Source organism: Marmota marmota, unplaced genomic scaffold (assembly GCF_001458135.2).
Source record: "Marmota marmota marmota unplaced genomic scaffold, marMar, whole genome shotgun sequence".
Lineage (NCBI taxonomy): Eukaryota > Metazoa > Chordata > Mammalia > Rodentia > Sciuridae > Marmota > Marmota marmota.
The window spans coordinates 5,493,096-5,516,097 of NW_026000242.1; the positions used below are offsets into that span (position 1 = coordinate 5,493,096).

Genomic DNA, 23,002 nt, shown 5'->3' on the forward strand with positions numbered 1-23,002 from the left:
CCCAGCAGTTTGGGAGGCTGAGGCAGCAGGATTGAAAGTTCAAAGCCAGCTTAGTTCGAAGTTGAACAGCAAGAGCCTGTCTCTAAATAAAATATAAAAAGGGCTGGGGATGTGGCTCAGTGGTTAAACGTCCCTGGCTTCACTCCAGTACAAAAAAAAAAAAAAAAAGGCATCACACCATTGGATGAACTGGTTCATTAAACTGCTAACTCAACATTAAGCAAAACAAGAATCAATTAGATAACGAGGAAATTATTTGGCAGATTTTCATGCTAAGTCAGCCAGTACTGAGATTAAGACAGGCAATGTGAGTGACATCCAAGTCAAATTGCCTATGACAACCTACTTATTCAATGGTGCTATACACCTGAGTTGGAGGGAAAAACCTGTGTTTAATTGGATGTTCAGACAATGTTAAACACAAACTAGTGGAGAGGCTGCATGGTTGCCTACTCTTTCCTGAGTCCTCAAAATTTCCATTATTAAAAGTTTTTTGTGAAACAATTCATCATGAGAAAGGTAAAATGACCCCATTTATGAGAAAACATGGTTGTGGTGACTGTTCTAGAATTATTAAAATGGTGTATGACAATGTTTGGTATGTCAAGTCCATAATTCAGGTAAGACAATAAAAACCTCAGGTGAGCCACACGTGATGGTGCACACCTGTGATCCAAGTAGTCAGGAGGCTGAGGCAGGAGGATCGCAAGTGTGAGGCCAGACTGTGCGACTTAGTGAGACCCTGTCTCAAAAAAAGTCAAGGGACTGGGGATGTGGCTCAGTATAGACAATTTGCCTAGCATGCGTGGGTTCCATTCCCAGTACCCCAAAGCAAAAACAAAACAAGCTTCAGAGGACACATACCTGGTACCTGCTGGATCATTCGAACACATACAGATGGATTTTATTCAATTGTTACCTTGCTTTCTGCCTGAATAGAAGCTTTCCTGTGAAGGACATTTGGTGCTAGAATAGTAGTGACAAGGTTATTAGAAATGTATTTCCTTTATGGGGCGCGAATGGCAAAGTCCTCACTGATAGAGGTATGAAACTGTGAAGCAATTAAATAAGGTATTACAAACACAGTGGCATCAGGCAAAGTTAACCGAGAGGACTGGATCGCCCTTGGTCAAAGGTATTGCCCATTGACAGGCTTCAGGTGCCCTCCTCTCGAAAACCTTTGACACCTTATGAAATCATTATCTCCCACTCACAGCCTCTGATACGACTCCACAGGTCAAGGTTCTGGTGCATTATGCCAAAGCATATTTCCACCAGAGAAAAGAAGAGACCCCCCAACTGATGACAACCAGACCTTTCATGATCTAGAACCTAGAGATTGAGGCTCTTGGAAATGACACCACAGAAAGACTGCCCTTGGGCCCCATTGGAGAGGACCACACCAAACGCTTCTCTACAGCAGGACTTCAGGGCCTGAGTCTTGGATCCATGCCTCTCAACTCAGAAGGGCCAGATTCCGGGATCTGCACACCTGTGCAGACCTTACTGTAAAGCTAGCCAGGGAGGAGCTTCCCCAGAAGCAGAGGCATCCCAGATGTGGGCAGCTTTCCCAAGATTGTGGATCAAGACTTCTGTTTCATCATAAAAGTCTAAAATAGTCTCCCTTTCTCCTAGTTCCTGTGTCCCATCCCCCTCCCTTTCCTCACAGGAAAATCCACGGGACCATAATTTGTGGATAGCTTTTGATATGGTCCCTTCCGGTGGAGTTCAAGGGCAGTCTTTCTCTGGTGTTATTTCCAAAAGCCTCAAACTCTCTGGGTTCTAGATCATGAAAGGTCTGGTTGTCATCGTTGGTGGGTCACAAAGGGCCTCTTGTTATTTTTTATTTGTTCTTTTTAGACAATTTAGGACAATAGAGTGTATTTTGACATATTATATATACATGGAGTACAACTAATTCTAATTAGGATCCCATTCTTGTGGTTGAACACGATATGAGCATAGGTAAGTTATGTCTGATTCATTCTACCGTCTTTCCTATTCTGATCCCCCTCCCTTCCCTTCATTCCCCTTTCTCTAATCCAATGAACTTCTACTCTTCCCTTCCTCACCCTCCCTTGTTGTGGGTTAGCATCTGCATATCAGAGAGAACATTTTTTGGGGGGACTGGCTTATTGCACTTAGCATGATATTCTCCTGTTTCATCCATTTACCGGCAAATTCCATAATTTCCTTCTTCTTTATAACTGAGTAATATTCCACTATATATATGTACCACATTTTCTTTATCTTTTCACCTGTTGAAGGGCACCTAGTTTGGTTCCATAGCTTAGCTATTGTGAATTGAGCTGCTATAAACATTGATGTGGCCATGTCACTAGAGGATGCTGATTTTTAAGCCCTTTGGGTATATACTGAGGAGTGGGGTAACTGGGTCAAATGGTTGTTCCATTCCAAGTTTTCTGAGGAATCTCCACACTGCTTTCTAGAGTGGTTGCCCCAATTTGCAGTCCTATCAGCAATGTATGAATAAACCTTTCCCTACATCCCCGCCAACATTTATTGTTACTTGTATTCTTGATGATTGCCATTCTGACTAGAGTTAGATGGAATCTCAGTGTCATTTTAATTTGCATTTCTCTAATTACTAGAGATGTTGAACATTTTTTCGACCATTCGTATTTCTTCTGTAAAGTGCCTGTCCAGTTCCTTTGCCCATTTATTGATTGGCTTATGGGTTTTTCTGGAGTTAAGTTTTTTGAGTTCACGAAGGGCTTTTTCTACCTGGTGGAGTATGCTGTGGCGTAAGGCTTTAGACCCTTGCACTGTAGGCTGCCTCAGGGGTTAGGAGCAGGAGTTACATGAGGTTTTATACAGGAGAACAGGCTTTCTATACTCCTGCTCTGGCCAGAAACCAGAGCAGTTGCTGGGTTTGTAGATTAATGCCTCCAAGTCAGGAAACATTTCACTAATGTCAGTGCCTCTTCACCATCCCAGTGACAGCCCCTCGAAGCCCCAAAGGAAGAATGGAAAGCTACCTTGAACTTCTAAACATCACTGCTACTTGACTTCCTGCACTTGCTCAGAATAGGTCCTGTGGTGGTTTGGAGGGATGTTTCCCAAAGACCCCTGTGTTAAAGGCTTCACCCCGGGAGGTGCTGGTGGAAGATGCTGGAGTCTTTGAGAGATGGTGCCTGGAGGGATGTCCTTTAGATCACTGGGGTCCTGCTCTTCAGGAAGACTGTGGGTTCCCAGCCTCTCAGTCTCACTGCTTCCTGGCAAATGGCTTGCTGCACCACATGCTCCTACCATGATGTGCCACCCTCCCTCACCAGAGGCCCCAAGCAAAGGGGTCACTCAATCTTGGACTAGATCCTATAGAAACCCTAAGCCAAAATACATCTTTTTTTCTTTATAAGTTACTTGCCTCAAGTATTTCATTATTAACATGACTAATACAATACCCCGATTTTTTCCCCAATTACTATCAAATGTATAAGACCTATCGAGTGATGAAAAAGTATTTTGTGCTTCCAGGAAAGAGTCCTCATGACCTGGGGACTATCTACATAGGTATGAGTAATCACTTTATGATTTCACGTACTAAATCCAATAAAGTTCCTTTCCACTAACTGTGTTATGTATCCTTATAGCATATTATTCAGAATCCACCATAAAGTAAGTTTTCTACTGGACCCTGTTCAAGATCAGCACAAAATTACAGGCAAACAAATTTAACTGAACTCTGCTCTAATGACGCCAGGTGGCGCTCTTTCCCAGCCTCTGAGGGCCTCTATTGAGTCGAGGGAGTTTTGCTTACTGTGTTCAGCCTCCTGTCTGGTTGCAGAACCTGGCTATGTGACCTGGCTCTTTCTTGCCTTCCAAATAGCTTTCCCTGAAAGCTCCCAAGATACCTCCCACAATCAGAGGCCTCGGTGTTCAATAACTGGAATTAGTACTAACCTCAAAGTGGATAAAGATAAGTTAGTTTCACCAAGAAATGTTCCCAAAAGTGTTCCTGGGGGTGCAAGAGTATTCTTGGAAGTAGGGTACAAGTGGTATGGAATTTAAAGCTAATCCATAAATTGGGAGAAATCTTGGATTTTGTAGCCAATCATACCTCCCAAGGGTTCAGGTGGGTAGAAGACACTCCAAGGAGGTAAAGAGAACATTTGTGACCAACAAAAGCACTTAACAGCTCATCCTGAAGCTGTAGGTCCCTTTGCCCAAGTTTGAGGTTTACAAACAGTGCTGAACCAACTGAACATTGTCTTGTCTTTTCCCTGACTTTATTACTACAAAAGCTACATTTAAAAGTGACCAAATCCTAGATTTAGTTACTAAATCCTAGATTTGCTCTAGATCCTGCTTCTGGATACATGAAGGAAATTTCTCAGAAGGAAGGAACACAGGAGATATTTCTGAGAGCAGCTAACAGATGGTTTGCAGGCATCCTGAATGGTGGACAATAAGCTGGACTATTCTAATTTTTTTTTATTATTTTTGGTACAGGGGATTGAACTCAGGGGTGATTTACCCCTGAGCTGTATCCCCAGTCCTTTATATTTTTTACTTTGAGATAGGATTTCACTAAATTGCTCATGGTCTTGCAGAGTTGCTAAGGCTGGCCTCAAACTCGTGATCCTCCTGTCCCAACCTCCCAAGTCCATGGGATTCAGGTGCATGACACTAACCCTATCCCCAGTTCCCCATCCCCCCCACTCCAGGGTAATTTTCCAATCTTTTCATTTCTTCCAGTGGGGTATCCAGGTAACTATAACTTGTATTACCAGGCTAACAACAAAAATGGATGCCCCTTTAAATCAAACCATTTTATAGTAACCCATGGTCCTTAATTGCAATCATTCCTGGAACAAAGACTATGACCAATTGAACTAGAATACTATTGAACTATCTTTATCGTGTGAACTTTGAATTGTTTAATTTTTGTCAGTTAAGTTCATGGAGACATGTGTCAAGAAGTAACTTAAAAAAAAAGTACACTTTTACAAATAACCTATTGAAACTCACCCTTTAAGTGTATGGTAATCAATAGGTGCTTGAATTAGGGTCATGCAGCTACTTACACTGAAACTGGAAAAAAAAACCGCAAAACTCTTTGGGATGTTTCTTACTTTTGAAAAGACTCCTATTTTCCTCAGGGAAGTAATTAATCATTATAATCAAAATCAAAATAAGTCAATGAAAAGGTATTCCTATAATAATAAAATACTTGTTTTGAAGGAAATAACACAAGACAATCCCTGCCTAACAGCGGTTCCACTTACAATTTTTTGACTTTACAATGGTGCAAACATGATAAACATTCAATAAATACCATACTTTAAAAAAAAAAAAGCATACATCAGTTTATTGGCATCCTCTCCCAGATTGCCACTATAATCATCTCCCTGGTGTGTTGTATCCCTTCAGAAGTCCTAAATGCGTCTCTGTAGACATCCTTTGTAACTAAATGATTCATATGCACAGAACAACAAAAAGATAAAGCATAAAGCACTGCCCAACCGCCCAACTAATTGGATTTTTGTGAATTGTGAATTTCATACTGAGACAAAACAAGTCCATTATGATGATGGCAGAAAGTGGTATCAGTGTTCAAGGTTTTAGCCAATCCCTTTAAACTGATTAGTTTACCAAAACAAGAACAATTAAAATCGTCCTAAAGCTCCTCCAACAGGTAGGTGAAGGCAGGCTCCCTTGGGAGCACAGTTTCCTAAGCAGTGGCCGAGTCTCAGCCAAGCACTGCACCTGCGCTTTCAGCCAATCACAGGCTGCAAACTTCTCAGACAGGTCCAAAGGAAGCCAAGGCCAAGCGGTAACCAACCGGGTTATTCCTGCAGGCACTTCCTTCTTCCCTCTGTAAATACTGCTCTGCTGCTCTGGGGAGCTCCCTGAACCTTACTGTTTCCAAGCGCTGCCTGGTTCATGAATCCCTTCTTTGCTCAAAAACCGATAAATTTAGCCGAAGTTCTTTGAACCGTGGCACACACTTCTCAGGCGCTGAGGCTGACAGCCTCCGACCACAAGCCTGTGTCCTGCAGGAGAGGTCACGCCAACCACTAACTCAGAGGTGACAGCCTGCAGGAGGCACCTCCCCGTGGGCCCCCCAAATCCCACCCCGTTGCTTCAAGCCTGAGGCTTGGCCTGCTTGCATCATGGCTGCGCGGCCTCCTTGCTCCAGCCTCCTAACGTGCCTGCCCATCCTCCACCACTCTTCTTCCAAGCAAGCCTGCCGGTTCAGCCAGCTGCCTCCTTGGCTTGGCAAAGCCCTCTCACAGACTGGTGCCAACGCGACCCGCCAGCTTGTCTCACAACCTCCCCTGCAAGGCCAAGTTCTGTGGAGCTGGCCCAGCTTCTCACTATTCCCTTAACAGCACACGGAAATGGCCTCCTGCCCATTCCCTTGGCAAACTCCTATGTGATCTTCAAGACCCACTGGGTCAATCTGACCCATCCCTGCCAGAATGGTTAGGCTGTCCTGGGTTCCCACATTACTCCTGTAGATAATAATGAGGGTCCCTGAGCTTTATGCAACACTGAGGATAGACTCTTCAGCCATTCTGTTTCCAGTGATGAAGAAAGGGTCACCCTCTGAGGCTAGCAGTTTTGGAGCCACACAAGGAACTGGTATCTAGCTCATGGATGTGTGGCCTTAACTATCTCCCTGGCCATCAGGGGCCCATTCCCCTAAACCTAACCACATGACTTTGAGGGACGGGCCGGAGCAGGTGGCCCCAGTTGAAACTGGTGAACAGAAAAGGCAAAAAAAAAGTGGAAAGAGAGGGGTGAGCCCTGTGGCCAGAGATCAGTAGGGGTAGGTAGGCCACATCCCCTCAGGTGGCCACACCTCAAAGCCTGGACTTTGACTGACCTGGATAGGTAGTGAAGCCAGGCTGTGCCCAGGGAGCTGGAGGTGCCAGGGCTTGCTCCCTCTGCCACAGTCAGAGCCACCATGGCCTGGAAGACCTGGGAGCTGCACCTGCTGCTTTTGCTGGGGCTGGGACTAAGGTCCCAAGGGGCCCTACCGCCACCCTGTGAGAGGTAGGCTTCTGGGGGCAGGGAGGAGGGCTGGGATGGAAGGCTGGAGTGAGGCCTCAAACTCTGAGATTCAGCTCTTCAGAGGGAAGAGGGAATTAGGTTTTCTTGTGTAGCAGGCTCTGTGCCAGGCACCAAGCCTCCAGTCCTGGGACAAGGTGAAGCTGCCTGAGAATGGCCTGTGCACGGTCCAGGAGCCTGCTGACCAGAGTCTGTCCTCCAAGCTGCTCTTTGAACCACAGGGCTGTTCTCAGGATTATATTATTCTAGCAAATAGTGATAAGTGCCTCTGGGTCCAGTCCCGGGTACCAAAATAAACAACTGAGCAATGCAGAGATGGGGGGGGAACGTAAACCTATTTCTTTACGTCCCTCTAAGGCCTAAAATGCCAATAAGAGCTGTTCTGTCTGTCAGCAAAAGAGACTGAGGCCCCTGGCTATTGTACAGAATCCCCTGGGAGAAGGCCCTGAACACAGGGGCAAGTTGGACTGATGCCAGGGATCCTGGAAGGCTGCAGGTGTGTCCTAACAGGAAGGGACAAGGCTTTGCGTGGCAGTGCAGGCGGAAATGCTCAAAGTACTGCAAGAGGACCAGGACAGAGGACGCTGCAGTTGAAACATTTCTTATCGGCCACAGAGCAAGATGAAGGCGTAGAAGGCTGCTTACACATCTTTCCATACTCCACAAGGAGGAGCGCCTCAGGAGGGTCCCTGCTAGATAGAGGGCTCTGCTTTTCTGGGGAATTAAGAGAGGTGGGGGGCTGGTATGATGATCCAGTTCTTCCCATGGGGGGAGATGACAGCATAACTATACTTTTTTCCTTGGTACCCACGTCACCTTTCTTTTTATTTTTAATATATATTTTTAGTTGTAGTTGGACACAATACCTTTATTTTATTTATTTATTTTTATGTGATGCTAAGGATCCAACCCAGTGCCTCCCCCATGCTAGGGGAGCGCTCTACCACTGAGCCACAACCCCAGCCCCCCACCCCCAGCCCCGCCACATCACCTTTCTCTATCCTGCGTGATACAATGGTCTCAGTACCAACTGCAAGAAGCTGCCATGATTCCTAAGTTTAGAAAATGTAACTAAACCTTTAAACCTTCATGTGAGAATTTCTAAGGGCCCTGTGGGTGGGCCAGGCCTTCACTCCCTCTGACAATATGGGGCCAGCCGTAGAGGCAGCCGCAGTGCTGAGTTAGCCCACCTGGTCTGTAGGGATGCAGCCCTGCCTATGTGAAGGCACTGAGGGAGAGGCACTTGCTAGATCAGAATTGCTAACTGCAATCTGCACAGGCACAATGGCGGAACCTAAAGTCCTTTCCAAAGGAGGAAATGTTTGAGTATCCATGGAGAGAAGGAAGGATTGCTGCTGAGAGAGGAAGGGAATGAATAGATGGATCAATGATAAGTGCAAAGAGGGAATTCCCCTGTTCCATTAATGTTCTGAAGGAGGCTCAAAGGAAAGGATGACATCGCCTCTTAGTCACTTACACCAAGTGCCTGCCTTGGCACCTGATAAGATCTAATGGAACCCTGTACACCTGAGTGGCCTTATCTTGGAGGACATTTTGTCCTGTGATATGATGATAGCCTGTCATTTAGGACAATAGGGCTCTAGTGTTATGCCAACATATTTGCACTTTTATTGTTCTGCCATATGGTGATATTGTAAAACATTGGCATTGTTGATAAGATTATAATGCTAATATTAATGGTCATATGTATTGTAAAACCACCCATCTCTTCCTCCTTGCTAGTTCCTCTAAATTTTAATTGCAGCATCTTGATGCTGTTTCTTTATCTGTTAAAAAAAAAATGCTACACCAAACATAAATGCTGAGAAAAAGTATGACTGTTTTGGTGGCCAAAGACTAGGGGGTGGACTGTTGTATAATTAACAGTTTTGTTCTTTGACCTCAGTTCTTGGGAGGTGACCTCTAAACTCTTGGAATTTCCCAAATGATAGGATTGTCTTTGGTATTCATGGCCATCTTATGCTAAATAGCTTTTGCTAAGGAATTGACTCAGCCAGGGGTCAGGCCACTGGGGAAAGCCTGACCACATGGTTAGGAGGCGGGTTCTGAGCCACCTGGTACCAGCCAGACTCCTCCTTCTGGGTGGGGGGCAGGGGCCGGAGATGGATTCCAGTTGTGGTCCATGATTCAATCAGTCTTGCCTACACAATGAAACCCCAAGCTCTGGATACCCAGGATTGGAAAGGAAGTCAACCCGTCACTGGGCAGGAGGGCGATGTGTCCTGATTTTACAAGGAAAAGACGTGGGAGCTTGCCCTCAGGACCTTCCCACACCCCCCTGTGTGTTACTGTTACCGTCCAGGGGTCTTAGGTTCATTGTTTCCAATCAGCAAAGAATTAATGACTGGGACAGAGATAGCAGTTGAACAGAGATGTGTTCCAAGCCACAGCAACAGACTTCAGGAAGGGGCCTGGAGCTGGGAGTCAGCTAGAGAAGTTCTGGATGGTTCTTTTTATGTCTCTGGAATCCCTCCTTTGCTTTTCTTCTCCCCTGCCCATGCTCTCCTCTCTGTTGGTGTTCCCTGTGTCCTTGTGTCTGTCTTAGTTTGTCTGTTGGACACACTAAAGGAGCACCAGCTCACAAGCATCTATCTAATTGTGTCTGACTATTTCTCGCCCGTGTCCGTGAGCACTTGCATCAACCGGGAAGTTGACCTCCTTGGCGGACCTTCTCCATGCTCCCTTGGTCTGGAGGCGCTCTGACTTCCTCATTCACCATCCTGCCTGGCCGCCTCCCCCTTCTACATCTCCCTTGTGTTTCTTCATTTCATTATTATGATAACGCTGTTGTGGAGCTGGGGCTTTTCAAGGAACTGAGGCGGGCGCAAAGGCCCCTCTCAAACCCCAATTCTTGTAATCGAGTCAGAAAGATTTCAAACATGTCACTCAGAGTGATGAGTTTATTGAAGGGACACGAAAAGGGAAAGGGGACACTTTCAGGGGAGAGAGTGGATCCTTTCATAGAGGAGGACAGTGTGCCTCTCCTGCACTCCAGTTTTATTGGGGATCCCGGAGAATTCCACCCAGGTCCACCTCTTGACTTTTGACTGACAACAGATTGACAGACTTTCTAGTCCCCATGACCATGACAACTCTATGTCACCTTGGCCCATGGTGACTGGTTATATTGGATTTTTTTTTTTTTTTTTAAGAGAGGGAGAGAGAGAGAGAGAGAGAGAGAGAGAGAATTTTTTAATATTTATTTTTTAGTCTTCGGCGGACACAACATCTTTGTTTGTATGTGGTGCTGAGGATCGAACCCGGGCCACACGCATGCCAGGCGAGCGCGCTACCACTTGAGCCACATCCCCAGCCCTATATTGGATTCTTAATCATCTTTATAGGTTTTTATGGTTAGGAAGAATTATCCTTATCTTCTGGGATCTGTTCTATGAAAAGGTCACAAATGTCTCTCCCTTCAAAGTAACTTGGGTTCTTCTTATCGATGTTATTTCCTGCCTCCATTTCCTTGCAGATAACAGGGAGTTTGCTGAGGAATGTGACACATAGTCTGTCCACCTAGACCAGGGAGGGCTGCAGGTAAATTGCTTTTTGGTAAAGAAAGCCTGTGGGGTCAACACAGTTGGCCTATTTTATAGAATTATTCTCTTACCCTGTGTTCCCATCATCCTCATCTCTCTGTCTCCTAACAAAACTATAATTTTAAGTATAGTTTGTATACTGTGCTGATTTGTATAAAACTAGAATTGTAAGAATAGCACCTCCCAGGGCTGGGGCTGTGGCTGTGGCTCAGCGGTAATGCACTTGCCTGGCATGTGTGAGGCACTGGGTTCAATTCTCAGCACCACATATAAATAAGTAAAAATAAAGATCTATCAACAATTTAAAAAAATTTTTAAAAAAGAAGAATAGCATCTCCCAGAGTTCCATGAGCCACTTTAGCAAATTACCAAATGTAAGGGATTATGGGAACCCCCAGATTTGCAATGAGTTGTCTGAAGTACAAGTAGTCTGGGGACCCCCAAACATGCAGCTGGCATCTGAAGTGAGTATGGTTTTATTAAGCTGTGCCCTGAAACCTGTGCAGTCCACTCAGCATCACAATTGAATTGCATATACCAACATTCCTCTGACCTCTGCTCTCTTATGACAAAACCATTGTATTTGCTGGGTATTTAGTATAGAATTAAGTGATAGATACAGCAATAATATCAGTCAGTCTGTGCCTAATATGAGAAGAAAGTAATGATGGCTAGGGATAGATTTAAAGAAACTACTAATGTGACCTATTTGCATCTTATGATAAACTTGTGCAGATCTAGCCACGCGTGGTGTGCACACCTGTAATCCCAGCAGCTCGGGAGACTGAGGCAGGAGGATTGCAAGTTCAAAGACAGCCTCAGCAAAAGCAAGGTGCTAAGCAACTCAGTGACTCAGTGAGACTCTGTCTCTAAATAAAATACAAAAATGGTGGGGGGCTGGGGATGGGGCTCAGTGGTTCAGTGTCCCTGAGTTCAATCCCCAGTACCCGCCCCCCGCAAAAAAAAAAAAAAAAAAAAAAAAAAACTGTACAGAACTGATATAGGACATATGAGGCTGGACACCTGAGGAATTTTCAGGAAGCAGTTTTATTTAAACTGCAGTGGTCCAGAGGGGCTAATACCCAAAATTCTCTGGACCTCAAGTCTGGAAATTCTCTTAGATTAATACTCAGCGAGGTGGTTATTACACAGTGGGTGGGTACATGACAGTTATTCCTTGTCCCATGTTTTAGGCTAGACAGAGGTTTTTCAAGTTTTCACCATGGAAAACAGATAATATCTTTAGCACAACAACAAGCTTGGTGGCAGACCTCGCTTTTACAAGAGAGAGAAACTTGGCCTTTACAAGATAGAGGAAGCTTCAAATCACACTGAGTTCTTTGCAGAAATCCTGCTGACATTCTTTGTAAAGATCTTGTTGACTAAGAGAAGCTTGTATGTTACAAATATGGTGGTGGGGGGGTTCTGGAGACACTTAATTATGGTGGGGGTGGGGAGTACTTGGTCTGCATCAGAACTGCTTAGTATAGAAATTAGCAGCAGGTGTGGTGGCACATGCATGTCATCCCAGAGGCAGGAGGATGGCAAGTTCGAGTCCAGCCTCAGCAATTTAGTGAGACTCTGCCTCAAAATAAAAAAAAATTTAAAAAGGGCCAGGATGTGGCTCACTGGAAAAGCACACCATGTGTTCAATGCTCAGTACCAAAAAAAGGAATAAACAAAAATTCCTCTTCAGGCCGGTCACTTTCCATTGGTATTAGATCCTCAGGAAGCTCTGACTCAGTCTCCTAATATGTTCAGTCGTCACTCTCAGTACTATCATATGATTTGTTTATATAAGGTAGTTAACTCTTACCAACAATGCCAGCATTATGCCATATCATAGCATGGTCACAGAACAATTCTGTTTCCTTATAGATGTGCCTGTAAAAATTACAGAGATGTTTTCTATAAAGCCTTCCCAGTAGAAGAATAGACATTATGAATAGACATCAGTGCAGGTGGCATGACTTGATAATTTTCAGGGTTCCAGGTTGGTTGGGGACAAGGCCAGTTACCCTGCCTTAGTTCGCAGGCTTGCACTGAGACTGGTTTCACTGTGTGCACCAATAGTACAGGACCCCCCTCCTACAGGGAGGACATGGTGGTATTCAGAATAGTCCTCTTCTTGCTAACTGGCCTGCAGGGTAAGTAAGGACAGAAATAGTGCATCAGTGCACGTTGCCAGGTGCCCCCAGAGAACCCCCACAAGTATGAATGCCCCTAAGATCCCCAGAACTAAGGCCTTGGAGCCTCAGCAGCTGGAATGGGGGGTGTTGCCGTGGTTGCTTTGGTCTTAAGTCTGTGTTCACTAATGAAGAGGCCCTGCTGGGGCAATGCACTGGCCCTTGCCCACGCTGGGTCCAGTCATAATCCAGCATGATTAGCACTTGGCCTGACTCTTCACTAGAGCGTCCTCGTTGGTCATTATTCCAGGCTGACTCCTACGGCTTGATCCCCTCCTGGGAGAGAACACAACCTGCTTGATCTAGTTAATAAATCCTTTTTCCTCTGAGTGCTGCGCCTCATTAAAAGCATATTCATCTTGTTCCACAGTAGGGGAACCTGTCTCGCCCCAAAGCCCCCTCTGTCTCCTGGCCAGTGGTGTTCAATCCGTCCTGTCATTGCCTTTGAGTGTGGAGGGCCTGAGCGCTGGGTTCCCCACTGAAGAGTGAGAGGCACAGTTGGTCATGGTACTGAGGTGAAACTGAGTATGCTGGATGGGGATGTTCCTCGGGAGCAGTTGGACGGCCAGGTGCTGCCTCGCTTTGATCCCCTTAGAAACCCATCTTCCTCTATTCTGTTGGGTAATCATCTGTCTCCAAAAACAAAGGTGGCTGGCCTCTGTGCATATAGCATGCAGTGGCGGCTCAAGTGCGCTGCTGCTGCCGCTGCTATATTTTGTCCACCATAACCAGGAACTTTCTAAGCACTTGATTATCAAGGTTTACAGTTACAGTGATTTGTCTGCCACACGGTAAACCACCCACTTCAAAGGGCCAGTAGGGAGAAGTTTCCGGAAATTCTTTCCCAAATGCTCTGCTCTCCTTGTAGTAAATGTAACCTGAACCTAAGAGTCAAAAGACTGGCACATTCCTCAAGTGACATCCAGTCCTCAGCAATTGGTCCAGCTCATCAGCTTATCATATGACCAGCATGTTTCAGAGCAGTGCCACTCGGGTTCCCAAAGCAGGAGGACTCCTGGCAAATGCGTGGCTTCCCGCCCGCAGGCATCTGGTATGCCCATGCTAAGAGACGGTGTTATTCTCTTGTTCCAAGTCCCTCTCACGCGCCAACGTGATGTTAGGTTTCCTTCACTGCACAACTCATTTATTTATTTATTCACCTACAGCTACATTTCTCCTCTCCATTACCCATCAGTTTTTTTTTTTTTTTTTAAATATACTGGGTATCGAACCTAGGGACATTTTACCACTGAGCTATGTCCCCAGCCTTTTTTAGTTTTTGAGACAGGGTCTCAAAGTTGCCTAGGGCCTAGCTAAGTTGCTGAGGCTGGCCTTGAACTGGTATCCTCCTGTCTCAGCTTCCTGAGCTGCTGGAATTCCAGACGTGCGCCACCACACCGGCTTTACATTGTGTTTCTTGATCTGAAGGAAAGTCGCCCAGCAGTCCACAGAGCTGCAGGATCTTCTGTTCCAAGATAGCATTTAATAGAATTCTGAGCATTTGTATCTATACACAGGTGTGCTCTGTCACTTTAGCACCCCCTCTTAAATTTCTATAATGACTCCCATTGGGTTCTGCCCCATAGGGAGGACATCTCTAATAGTTCAGTTTCTCACTGCCCATCTACCAGGCCATTGGCCACTGCCTGTGAGTCAGTAAAAACCCAAACAGAGGGGGTTTCATCATCCAGCTTTGCCTTCACTGCAGGACAGCAGCACGCAATTCAGACACTGGGCTGATTTGTTCTTACCTTCTTCAGAGATCCTCTGTTAGAGTGAGTGGCCTCTTAAACAGACCCCGAAATCAGCTTTTTGTTGGTCAATAGAGAGCTCCCAGGTGGCCATAGGATCCATCAACCCCTCAGGGCCTGCCAAAGTTGGCTATGGGGGAGGAGAAGCTGCCTGCTCCGGTACAGCGGCCCCTCCTGGCCTCCTTCCTGCGGCACGAAGCTCATCCCTGAGCACCACTGCCATTGCATGAGGAGCTCTTCTGGGCTCCGCTTCTCCATCAGAAAACCCCGTTGTCATCATCAAGACCTTACGGGCATTTCAGGTTTCAGAATAAGTATCCTGCAGTCATGAAGCAGTTTCAGTGAGCATCCAAGAGCAAACTAGTCACTCTTTTACATGGCACCCATTGTACACCACATCTGGAAATTTTCTGGTCTGAAATCTCAAGTTTCCACCGGGTGCAACTCACAGGCTTTTGTTATAACACTTCCTGGTCCTGGTTGATCCACACGAGGCTGTTGTGCAGAGAGTTGGTCCACGCCAGCCCTCCAGGGCTAATTCATCACTGACTGAAGCACTCGGCTTCTTTCTTCACCAGCTGCCCTGCACTGGGTCCAAATAACTACCAGCCAGGGCCTGGCCACTACACACTTCCTTCACTATACGAAGACCCTGCTTGTTCGCCCAGCCGTGTCTGTCACCACCTCCCACAAACTGCCACCACAACAAACACACACCAACATGCACGGTCCTTGTCCAGTCCCAGGGAACACTCCCTGAACAGCCTGTTCAGGCTCTAGCCTCTCTCTGACCCTTTTCACCCATGAATGTCACTGCAGCCAGATTTACTGCCATGGGGAACTCCTGCACCAAGTTCAGATGGCCAAGCTCTTTCCAGACGACAAGCAGTTTGTGGACATGTCGCTCTCCACAGCTCCAGGTGAGGCCACCTCCTACCCAAAGAAGGCAGGGGAGAGCAGGGCGCAGTGGTGCATGCCTGTAATCCCAGTGACTTGGGAGGCTGAGGCAGGAGGATCACAGGTTCAAAGTCAGCCTCAGCAACCTAGCAAGGCCCTAAGGAACTCAGCAAGACCCTGTCTCTAAATAAAATATTAAAATGTGACTCAGTGGATTCAATTCCTGGTACAAAAAAAAAAAAAAAGGCAAGGGAGAGAGCAGGTGGAGAGGCAGCCTGCTGAGCCCTCCCTGCTGGTGCTCTCCAGACCAAGTCCTGCAGAGGTTCAGCGAGCTGGCTGAGGCCCACAACCACAGCATCCCCAGGCAGCAGCTGCAGGAGTTCATACAGCAACACTTTCAGGCTGTGGGGAAGGAGCTGCAGCCTTGGACCCCCGGGGACTGGAAAGAGAGGTATGACTCTGGACAGGGGATGGGAAAGGACCCTTCTGTCAGGACGGCCTCCCTGAACCCTGTGGGGCCGGCACTCTTCCAGTCCCCACTTCCTGCAGAAGATCTCGGATGCCAAGCTTCGTGTCTGGGCACAGCAGCTGAACCAGATCTGGAAGAAGCTGGGGAAGCAGGTAACACTGTCCTGGGGATGCCCAAGGGTCTGGCCCACAGCTCTGGGAGTGGGAGATGGATGGTTGTTGGGCTCCTGGACCAGACCTCTGCCTCGGGACAGTAACTGCTGTTGCTGTGTGTGGGGAGCCCTCCCTCAGCACAGTCCCAAGGAACTTTCTCCCAATTATTTGAGGCTCAGAGAGGTCCGTAGTTTGTCCACCTGGAGGATCCCCCTGAGTGGTCTCCCAGGACCACCTGAGCGCTCTCCAGTGGCCTGTTTGCTGGCATTGAGAGCTGCTCAAATCACCCTCGACAGCTTGGCCACCTTCTTCCTCACAGGGACCCACCTGTGCCCCGTTCTGCTAGTCCCTCAAAATGACTGAGGCAGGCTGAGCTTCCACTGATACCATGCACACTAGAACTTGGACAAATGGGCAGAGAAAGGAGCTGCTGAGCCCTGTGCAAGCCCCACACTGCTCCTGCCCTTGCTGTCCCTCGGCCTGATTCCTGGGGAAAGGCATTCACCACAGCCGGGGAAGCATTTGAGATTTTGTTCCCACCTGCCAGAGCTGGGGGTGGGAGGCTCGCCCATGGGGCCTGACTTGGATTGGTGGTAGCCACAGAGAGGTGGGAGTGGAAGGGAAATGAGGGCCAGCACCCCCTCTCCTGCTTAGGCCCCCAGGTTGCTGCCTGGTGGTCACCTGCCAGGTGCCAAGCTGAGTGGTCAAGGCTTCCACACACCGATAGGTTGAGCCAGGACCCTGAAGGCTGTGGAAGAATGAGGATCCGAAGGCTCCTCATGGCCATGCAGCAGCAGAGACAGATCCTGGCTCCTCAGCCATGGCACCAGGGCCTCTGCCCCCATCACCATAGCCTCCACCCTTGTGTGGCAGGTAGGCTCCCCTGTACCCTCTCTCCTGACTCCAGATAAAGCCAGAGGTTCTCAGCCAACCTGAACGATTCTCTTTGATCTACTCAAAACACCCCTTCATTGTGCCTGGCGGGCGCTTCGTTGAGTTCTACTACTGGTGAGAATCCTCAGGGGTTGGCAGTGGTGGGGGACGCAGGGATAGTGCCCGACTGGCCTGGCTGTTCAGGGCACGAGGGCTGACGCCTGACTGCCCCCTTTCCCAGGGACTCCTACTGGGTAATGGAGGGTCTGCTCCTCTCTGAGATGACAGAGACTGTGAAAGGCATGCTGCAGAACTTCCTGGACCTGGTGAAAACGTAAGCAGGCTCCTTCAGATGGGACTGGGCAAAGCAGGCTTGCAGCTGGATCCGCCTTGGCCATTTCACCAGGCCCCCCCTTTTTTTTGGCAGCTATGGGCACATCCCCAATGGCGGGCGCGTGTACTATTTGCAACGGAGTCAACCCCCGCTCCTGACCCTCATGATGGATCGCTACGTGGCTCATACCAACGACATCACTTTTCTACGGTGGGTCCCCTCCACCTTGTGCTGCCCTGCAGGACTACCCTTACTGGAAACCTCCCAGGAGGGGGGCCACCCTGTGCTTGGGCTGAGGCTCCGCTGCCTGCACTGCAGGGAGAACATCGAGACCCTCGCCTTGGAACTGAACTTCTGGACAGTGAATAGGACCATCTCTGTGTACTCAGGGGAAAAGAGCTATAACCTGAATCGTTATTATGTCCCTTTTGGGGGACCCAGGTAGGGAGCTGCGCCCTGCCATACACACACACAGTTTTCTTTTCCATTCACTCTGGTTTAAGCATAACAGACCCAGGATTGGAGGAGCTGCCATTTAGCCTGGCCTCTCAGATGGGGATGCTGAGAGCCCTGAGCCACCTAGGGCTGTGGGGCCCAAGGGCAGCTGAGTGGAAATAGCTCAGTCTCCTGCTTGAGCAGAGGGGCCGAGCACCTCCTAGTGCTAGTCCGTACCTCTCCTCTTTGCTAGGCCCGAGTCCTATAGCAAAGATGCTGAGCTGGCAGAGACCCTGCCCGAAGGTGAGCAGCACGAGGCTGGGGGGAGGGCAGCTGGGCTCCTACAGTGGGTGTCAGGCCTAGGTCAGCTGCTGCCTTGTTCTGCTCTGTCCTCCCAGGGGACCGAGAGGCTCTGTGGGCCGAGCTCAAGGCTGGGGCTGAGTCTGGCTGGGACTTCTCTTCTCGATGGCTGGTTGGAGGCCCAAATCCCGACTCACTCAGCAGCATCCGAACCAGCAAATTGGTGCCTGTTGATCTGAATGCCTTCCTGTGCCAAGCAGAGGGGCTGATGAGCAACTTCTACTCCAGCCTGGGTGAGCACAGCCCCCTGGAGGAGGGGACTGACCAGCTTGGTTTTCTGCCTTGGCTAATGGGCCTGGTGGTAGGGAAGGCCTGCCTGCACAAACCCCATCATTGGCAAGGTCAGTGAGTCATCTCTGCAGTAGCATAAATGTACTGGGCCCCCCTCATCATCACACTACCCCTCCCCTTCCTACTGTGAGGCCTCGAGGACCGGTGGGGGGACACCCCAGTCCACAAATCCAAATTCTCCCATTCCCTTTTTCCAAAGCTACACCTGGCCCTCTCAGAACCAGGGGGACACACACAGAGAGACCCAGGCAGGCCCAAGGAGCAGTCCAGGGCCATTTGCTCAGGGATTTTATGCCTCAGAGGCTTGAAAAGTGGTGGGCTCTGGAGAGGCATGGCCTCTTGACCAGGATGGCTCAGCCCCTGGGGAGGAGCACAATAATGCAGATTAAAGGAGAGTCAACAAGGGCAGGTCTCTGCTTGTTCAGTCCAAATGCAATGCCACCACCAGGGAACGACTCCCAGGCTGAAAGGTACAGAAACTTGCGGGCCCAGCGCTTGGCCGCCCTCAATGCCCTCCTGTGGGATGAGCAGAAAGGCGCCTGGTTCGACTACGACACAGAGAAGGGCAAGAACCTGGAGTTTTACCCTTCCAACCTCGCCCCGCTCTGGGCCGGCTGCTTCTCTGACCCTGCCACCGTGGACAAGGCTCTGAAATACCTGGAGGTGAGGGACAGCTGGACGCTCTGAGCCCCTGGAGACAGGACTGCCCTCTACTCACTGAGCAGGGACCTGGCAGGCCAGTCACCTACCTACCCACTGCTGTCTGTGCCTGTCCTGCCTGCGGGTCCCACTCAGGCCACCAGGGGACAGCTGTGAGCCAAGAAGAGGGGGGAGGAAGGGCCCCTCTGCTCCCTGAGGGCCCAGCATTCTGGCTCCCTGCCCAGGCTCCACCCACAGTCCCAGCAATGTCTGGAACCTTCTAGGACAGCCAGGTCCTGACCTACCAGCATGGGATTCCAACCTCTCTCCGGAACACAGGCCAGCAGTGGGATTTCCCCAATGCCTGGGCCCCCCTGCAGGATCTGGTCATCAGAGGTAGGCAGGTGGGAAGGGGATCTGTGCCAGGGTGGACCCCAGCTGCTCCGGGACTGGGGAGGTGACTTAAGGATGTGGGACCCCTGGTCCTTTCTCTGTTCTCTCTGCCCCGCAGCTAACACATCCTCCCCCCTGTCCAGTATAATCAGCCCTCCTCTCCCTCCAAACCTGGGCCCAGGGTTGAGTACAGGGTGGCCTCTGGTTCAAGAGGCCACTCTGGCTCCGCTCAAGAGGTCTCAGGACCCAGCCAGGCTTCATTCCCTCCGTGGGGACAGTAAGGCCCAGTCTGTTGTGCCAGGGACGGGGGCTCTGGGGATTCAGGTTCTGCTTGGGGTGGGGTCTAGGCTTGGCCAAGTCCTCTTCGCCTCGGACCCAAGAAGTGGCTTTCCAGCTGGCCCAGAATTGGATCCGAACCAACTTTGATGTCTACTCCCAAAAGTCAGCCATGTACGAGAAGGTGAGCTGGCAGGGGGTGTTCTTTGTCCCTCACCTCCCTTCCCCAGGTGAGGTGGGGAAGAGTCAGGCTTGGCAGACCCTGGACTGTGCAGCCAGGACAGTGGCGGCGCCCAGTGGCCACTGCCAGGCACTGCAGGGGCCAGAGCTTCAGGCCAGAGCATCTCCCAAGGGCTCCAAGGCTGGTTGCCTGGGGCTGGAGTGGTGGCTTGGGGACAGCTCCTGACCTACAGCTTGCCCTCTTGTCCCCAGTATGACATCAGCAATGGTGGACAGCCAGGTGGAGGAGGGGAGTATGAAGTTCAGGTGAGCAGGCCAGGGCTGAGCTGGCCAACACCTTACAACTCCTGGGCTCCACTGTCCACAAGAACCGACTTGACCCTCTGGGCCCCAGTGTGCCCTGTCTGGGGGCCCACAGGGAGGACCTGACTGGTGCTCCTTGGTACCCCTGGGGATGGGCGGGACAGAGCTCCTGGGGTAGGGAATCCCACACCGTCAAAACAGAGGCTTGGGCTCCTCTGAGATCTGGCCCCACAGGCCTTGCCTGTCTCCAGGAGGGGTTTGGCTGGACCAATGGAATGGCCCTGATGCTCCTGGACCGCTATGGTGACCGGCTGACCTCGGGGACCCAGATGACTCCTCAGGTGCCCCCCTGCCTGGTGGCTGCCCTTCTGTTCCACCTCCTGCTCAGCTTCCTGCCGTGGTGACCAGGGACTAGCAGGGTGGCCTCACCACTGCCCCTGCCTGCTGCACTTCCTCCTCTGGCTCCAGCTCCTCCCCTGCCTCCTCTGCCCCATCTCCCAGGCTGCTCTGTTCACAGTGCAGGGGGCAGGGCAGTGGCCTGGAGGCCAGGTGGTGGGGCTGGGGCCCTTCTGGAACCCTTGATGGGGTGTTAATCCTGCAGGGTAAAGACACCGCCCCACCTCCCATGTACCCCAGCCCCATGCCCCACACAGTCCGTTCTTCCACACACTTACATAGTCCAAATGCTTTATTGTTCTGCTTATTTGTAAATGCTTACCAATACTGAAAAACACCCAGCCTGGCCCAGGCCACAGGGACCCGGGGCTGGGGAGGAGGGCAGGGGAGGTGGGCTTAGTGTTAAGGCGGCAAAGGGCTGAGGCCAGACAGCTGGAGGCTGGTCCTCCACTCCCCTTTTCCATCATCCTTAGGAGGCTGAAGGGTGGGCAGTGGAGCTCAGGCCAGTCCCTCTGTGGCTCCCTCCTGCCCAGTCCTTCCCTCTGAGAACTCTGAGCCACCCCCCTTCCTGTCCGGAACTCAACCCTGTAGGACCCAGAGGACACCCTTTGGCTTCCTCTCCCAGGTGCTGGCTGTCCCTCTGGTCACAGATCTCCTGCATCATCCCTTCTGGCTCTAGGCAAGGCACGAGTGAAGGGAGAGGGCTGGCGTGGGGTGCCGCAGGCTGCGCGTCTGGGGACTAGACACAGGCAGGGGGCGGGGAGGTGCTCAGTCCTTTCCCCCTGCATGAGATTACCCCGCGCCTGGGCTGGAGAGATGATGGCGCGTACCCTCAGATGGCCCATCACTGAGCAGTGGGCTCAGCCATGGAGCCGCTGCAGTTAGTATGTAACCATGACAATGAAGCGATCACCATGGAGATCATGGTGATGGTTCTCCAACCAGGGAATGGGGCTGGAACCTCAAGGGTGACACTTGAAGTGTCTGTCCCTCAAGCAAATTAAAAACAGAAACGAGGGAGACAGTGAGGCAGAGGGCGCTGGAGCAGTGCGCTGCCTGCGCTGGTGCCCCACGGGGTGGCTCTGCTCGGCCCCAAGGCCCTGCAGGGCGGAGGCAAGAGGATCTTTGGCAGAATCTGGTACCATAATTAGTCCTTTACAAAGAGAAAACAGACTGGGGAGAGCAGGTCAGATTGAGCCTCTGTGGCAGTTCCTCCACGGTGTGGGCCGGGCACCGGGCAGCATTCTGAACAGGAACTGCGAGTTCTGGGCTCCCAGGAGGCAGCAAGTCCCCTCCCACCTTCCTCTTCTGAGCCCAGAAACTCATAGGACTGAATCCCTACAGAGTACCACAAAGTCTTCTTGCACAAAGGCCCTGGCCGCTCCGTTACATCCTGCTCCTGTGAGGGCTGGCGCCCGCTGTGCAGCTGCCCACAGGGGCCAGCAGAGCAGCAAGAGGCTGGCGTGGGTCCTGGGGCCAGCCTGAGGGTCCCGGAGGCCACGGCAGTCAGTTCATAAACTGAGTGTAGCCCTCAGCCCCTGTGACGATGACATCCATCCAGATGCGCATGGCCTCCGCAGACGGGGCCACCATGTAGTACAGTCGGTCATGGGTCTTCACGCAGAAGGTGAGGGCTGGGTTCGGGCTCTGTCAAGGGAAGAGAGGAAGGGCTGAGGCAGGACTCGCCAGCCTGGAATATTCTCCTCACCTGCCTCCTGTCTGCCTTTCCCTCAGCCCCAGGAAACCCCAGAGCTGAAGGCTATGTCCACACGCGCCAGGTGGAATGTTCCCCTTCTCACACCATGGCAGTCCTGGGCTCTCTGTACTGGTTTTTTTTTTTTTTTTTCTTTTTTTAGTACCAGGGATTGGATTGAACTCAGGGATATTCAACCACTGAGCCACATCCCCAGCCCTTTTTTGTATTTTATTTAGAGACAGGATCTCACTGAGTTGCTTAGTGCCTCGCCCTTGCTGAGGCTGACATTGAACTCGAGATCCTCCTGTCTCAGCCTCCCGGGTCACAGGGATTACTGTTTGTTGGTCCCCCTCCAGTTTCAGAAGCGAGTATGAAAGAATAGATCACAAGAAGATACTCCAGTGGGGATCAGAGTTTTTCAGCAAAAAAGAGGCAGGAAAGAGCTATCAGCAAGGTGCCAGGAGGGGACCCAAAGAGCAGAGGTCAGGATAGAGCTGGCATGGGAGGAGCTGGCGAGAAAAAGGTGGCACACAGTAGGGCTGCTGGCCCCTGCCCCAGACACCTCTTGTTCCCTCCCAGATCTAGTCTGAGGCCCCTCGACCCCTTCTAGCTCCCGCTCTGCACTGCCCGCCCCCACCCCCCACAGCCCAACATCCTGCTGCCACCAGATTCAAGCCCACAGGTGCTTCTTGCTCTCTCTCCTCCCTCAGGCCTGGGCAAGTTAGAGCGATGGAGGGGAGAGTCAAGGTCAGGACAGTGGACTCAGAGGT

General features: G+C 50.2%; 2 protein-coding genes across 19 annotated transcripts in view; one reads left to right on the top strand and one right to left on the bottom strand.

Annotated features, from left to right (window-relative positions):
* The first annotated feature begins 6,803 nt into the window (after positions 1-6,803).
* LOC107145802 (trehalase) lies at positions 6,804-20,829 on the top strand. Of its 2 annotated transcripts, none has more exons than XM_015489786.2 (15): positions 6,804-7,023; positions 15,358-15,458; positions 15,742-15,886; positions 15,969-16,056; positions 16,964-17,064; positions 17,171-17,263; positions 17,357-17,473; positions 17,582-17,704; positions 17,952-18,001; positions 18,097-18,291; positions 18,798-19,012; positions 19,273-19,384; positions 19,729-19,841; positions 20,090-20,143; positions 20,392-20,829. In XM_015489786.2, exons 1-15 carry the CDS (start codon positions 6,935-6,937, stop codon positions 20,542-20,544), a joined length of 1,749 nt encoding a protein of 582 aa, XP_015345272.1. In that variant the 5' UTR covers positions 6,804-6,934; the 3' UTR covers positions 20,545-20,829. The 2 variants fall into 2 exon arrangements, with proteins under 2 accessions (XP_015345272.1, XP_015345273.1); XM_015489787.2 differs by having other exon boundaries at positions 6,855-7,023; positions 20,375-20,564.
* The window catches only part of Phldb1 (pleckstrin homology like domain family B member 1), a 47,265-nt gene continuing 45,073 nt past the window's right edge, over positions 20,811-23,002 (bottom strand). For all 17 annotated transcript variants that reach the window (XM_048795951.1, XM_048795953.1, XM_048795949.1 and 14 more), the window contains one exon: positions 20,811-22,183. In XM_048795951.1, coding sequence (XP_048651908.1) covers positions 22,043-22,183 — 141 coding nt within the window. In that variant the 3' untranslated portion in view covers positions 20,811-22,042. The remainder of the gene's footprint in view (positions 22,184-23,002) is intronic.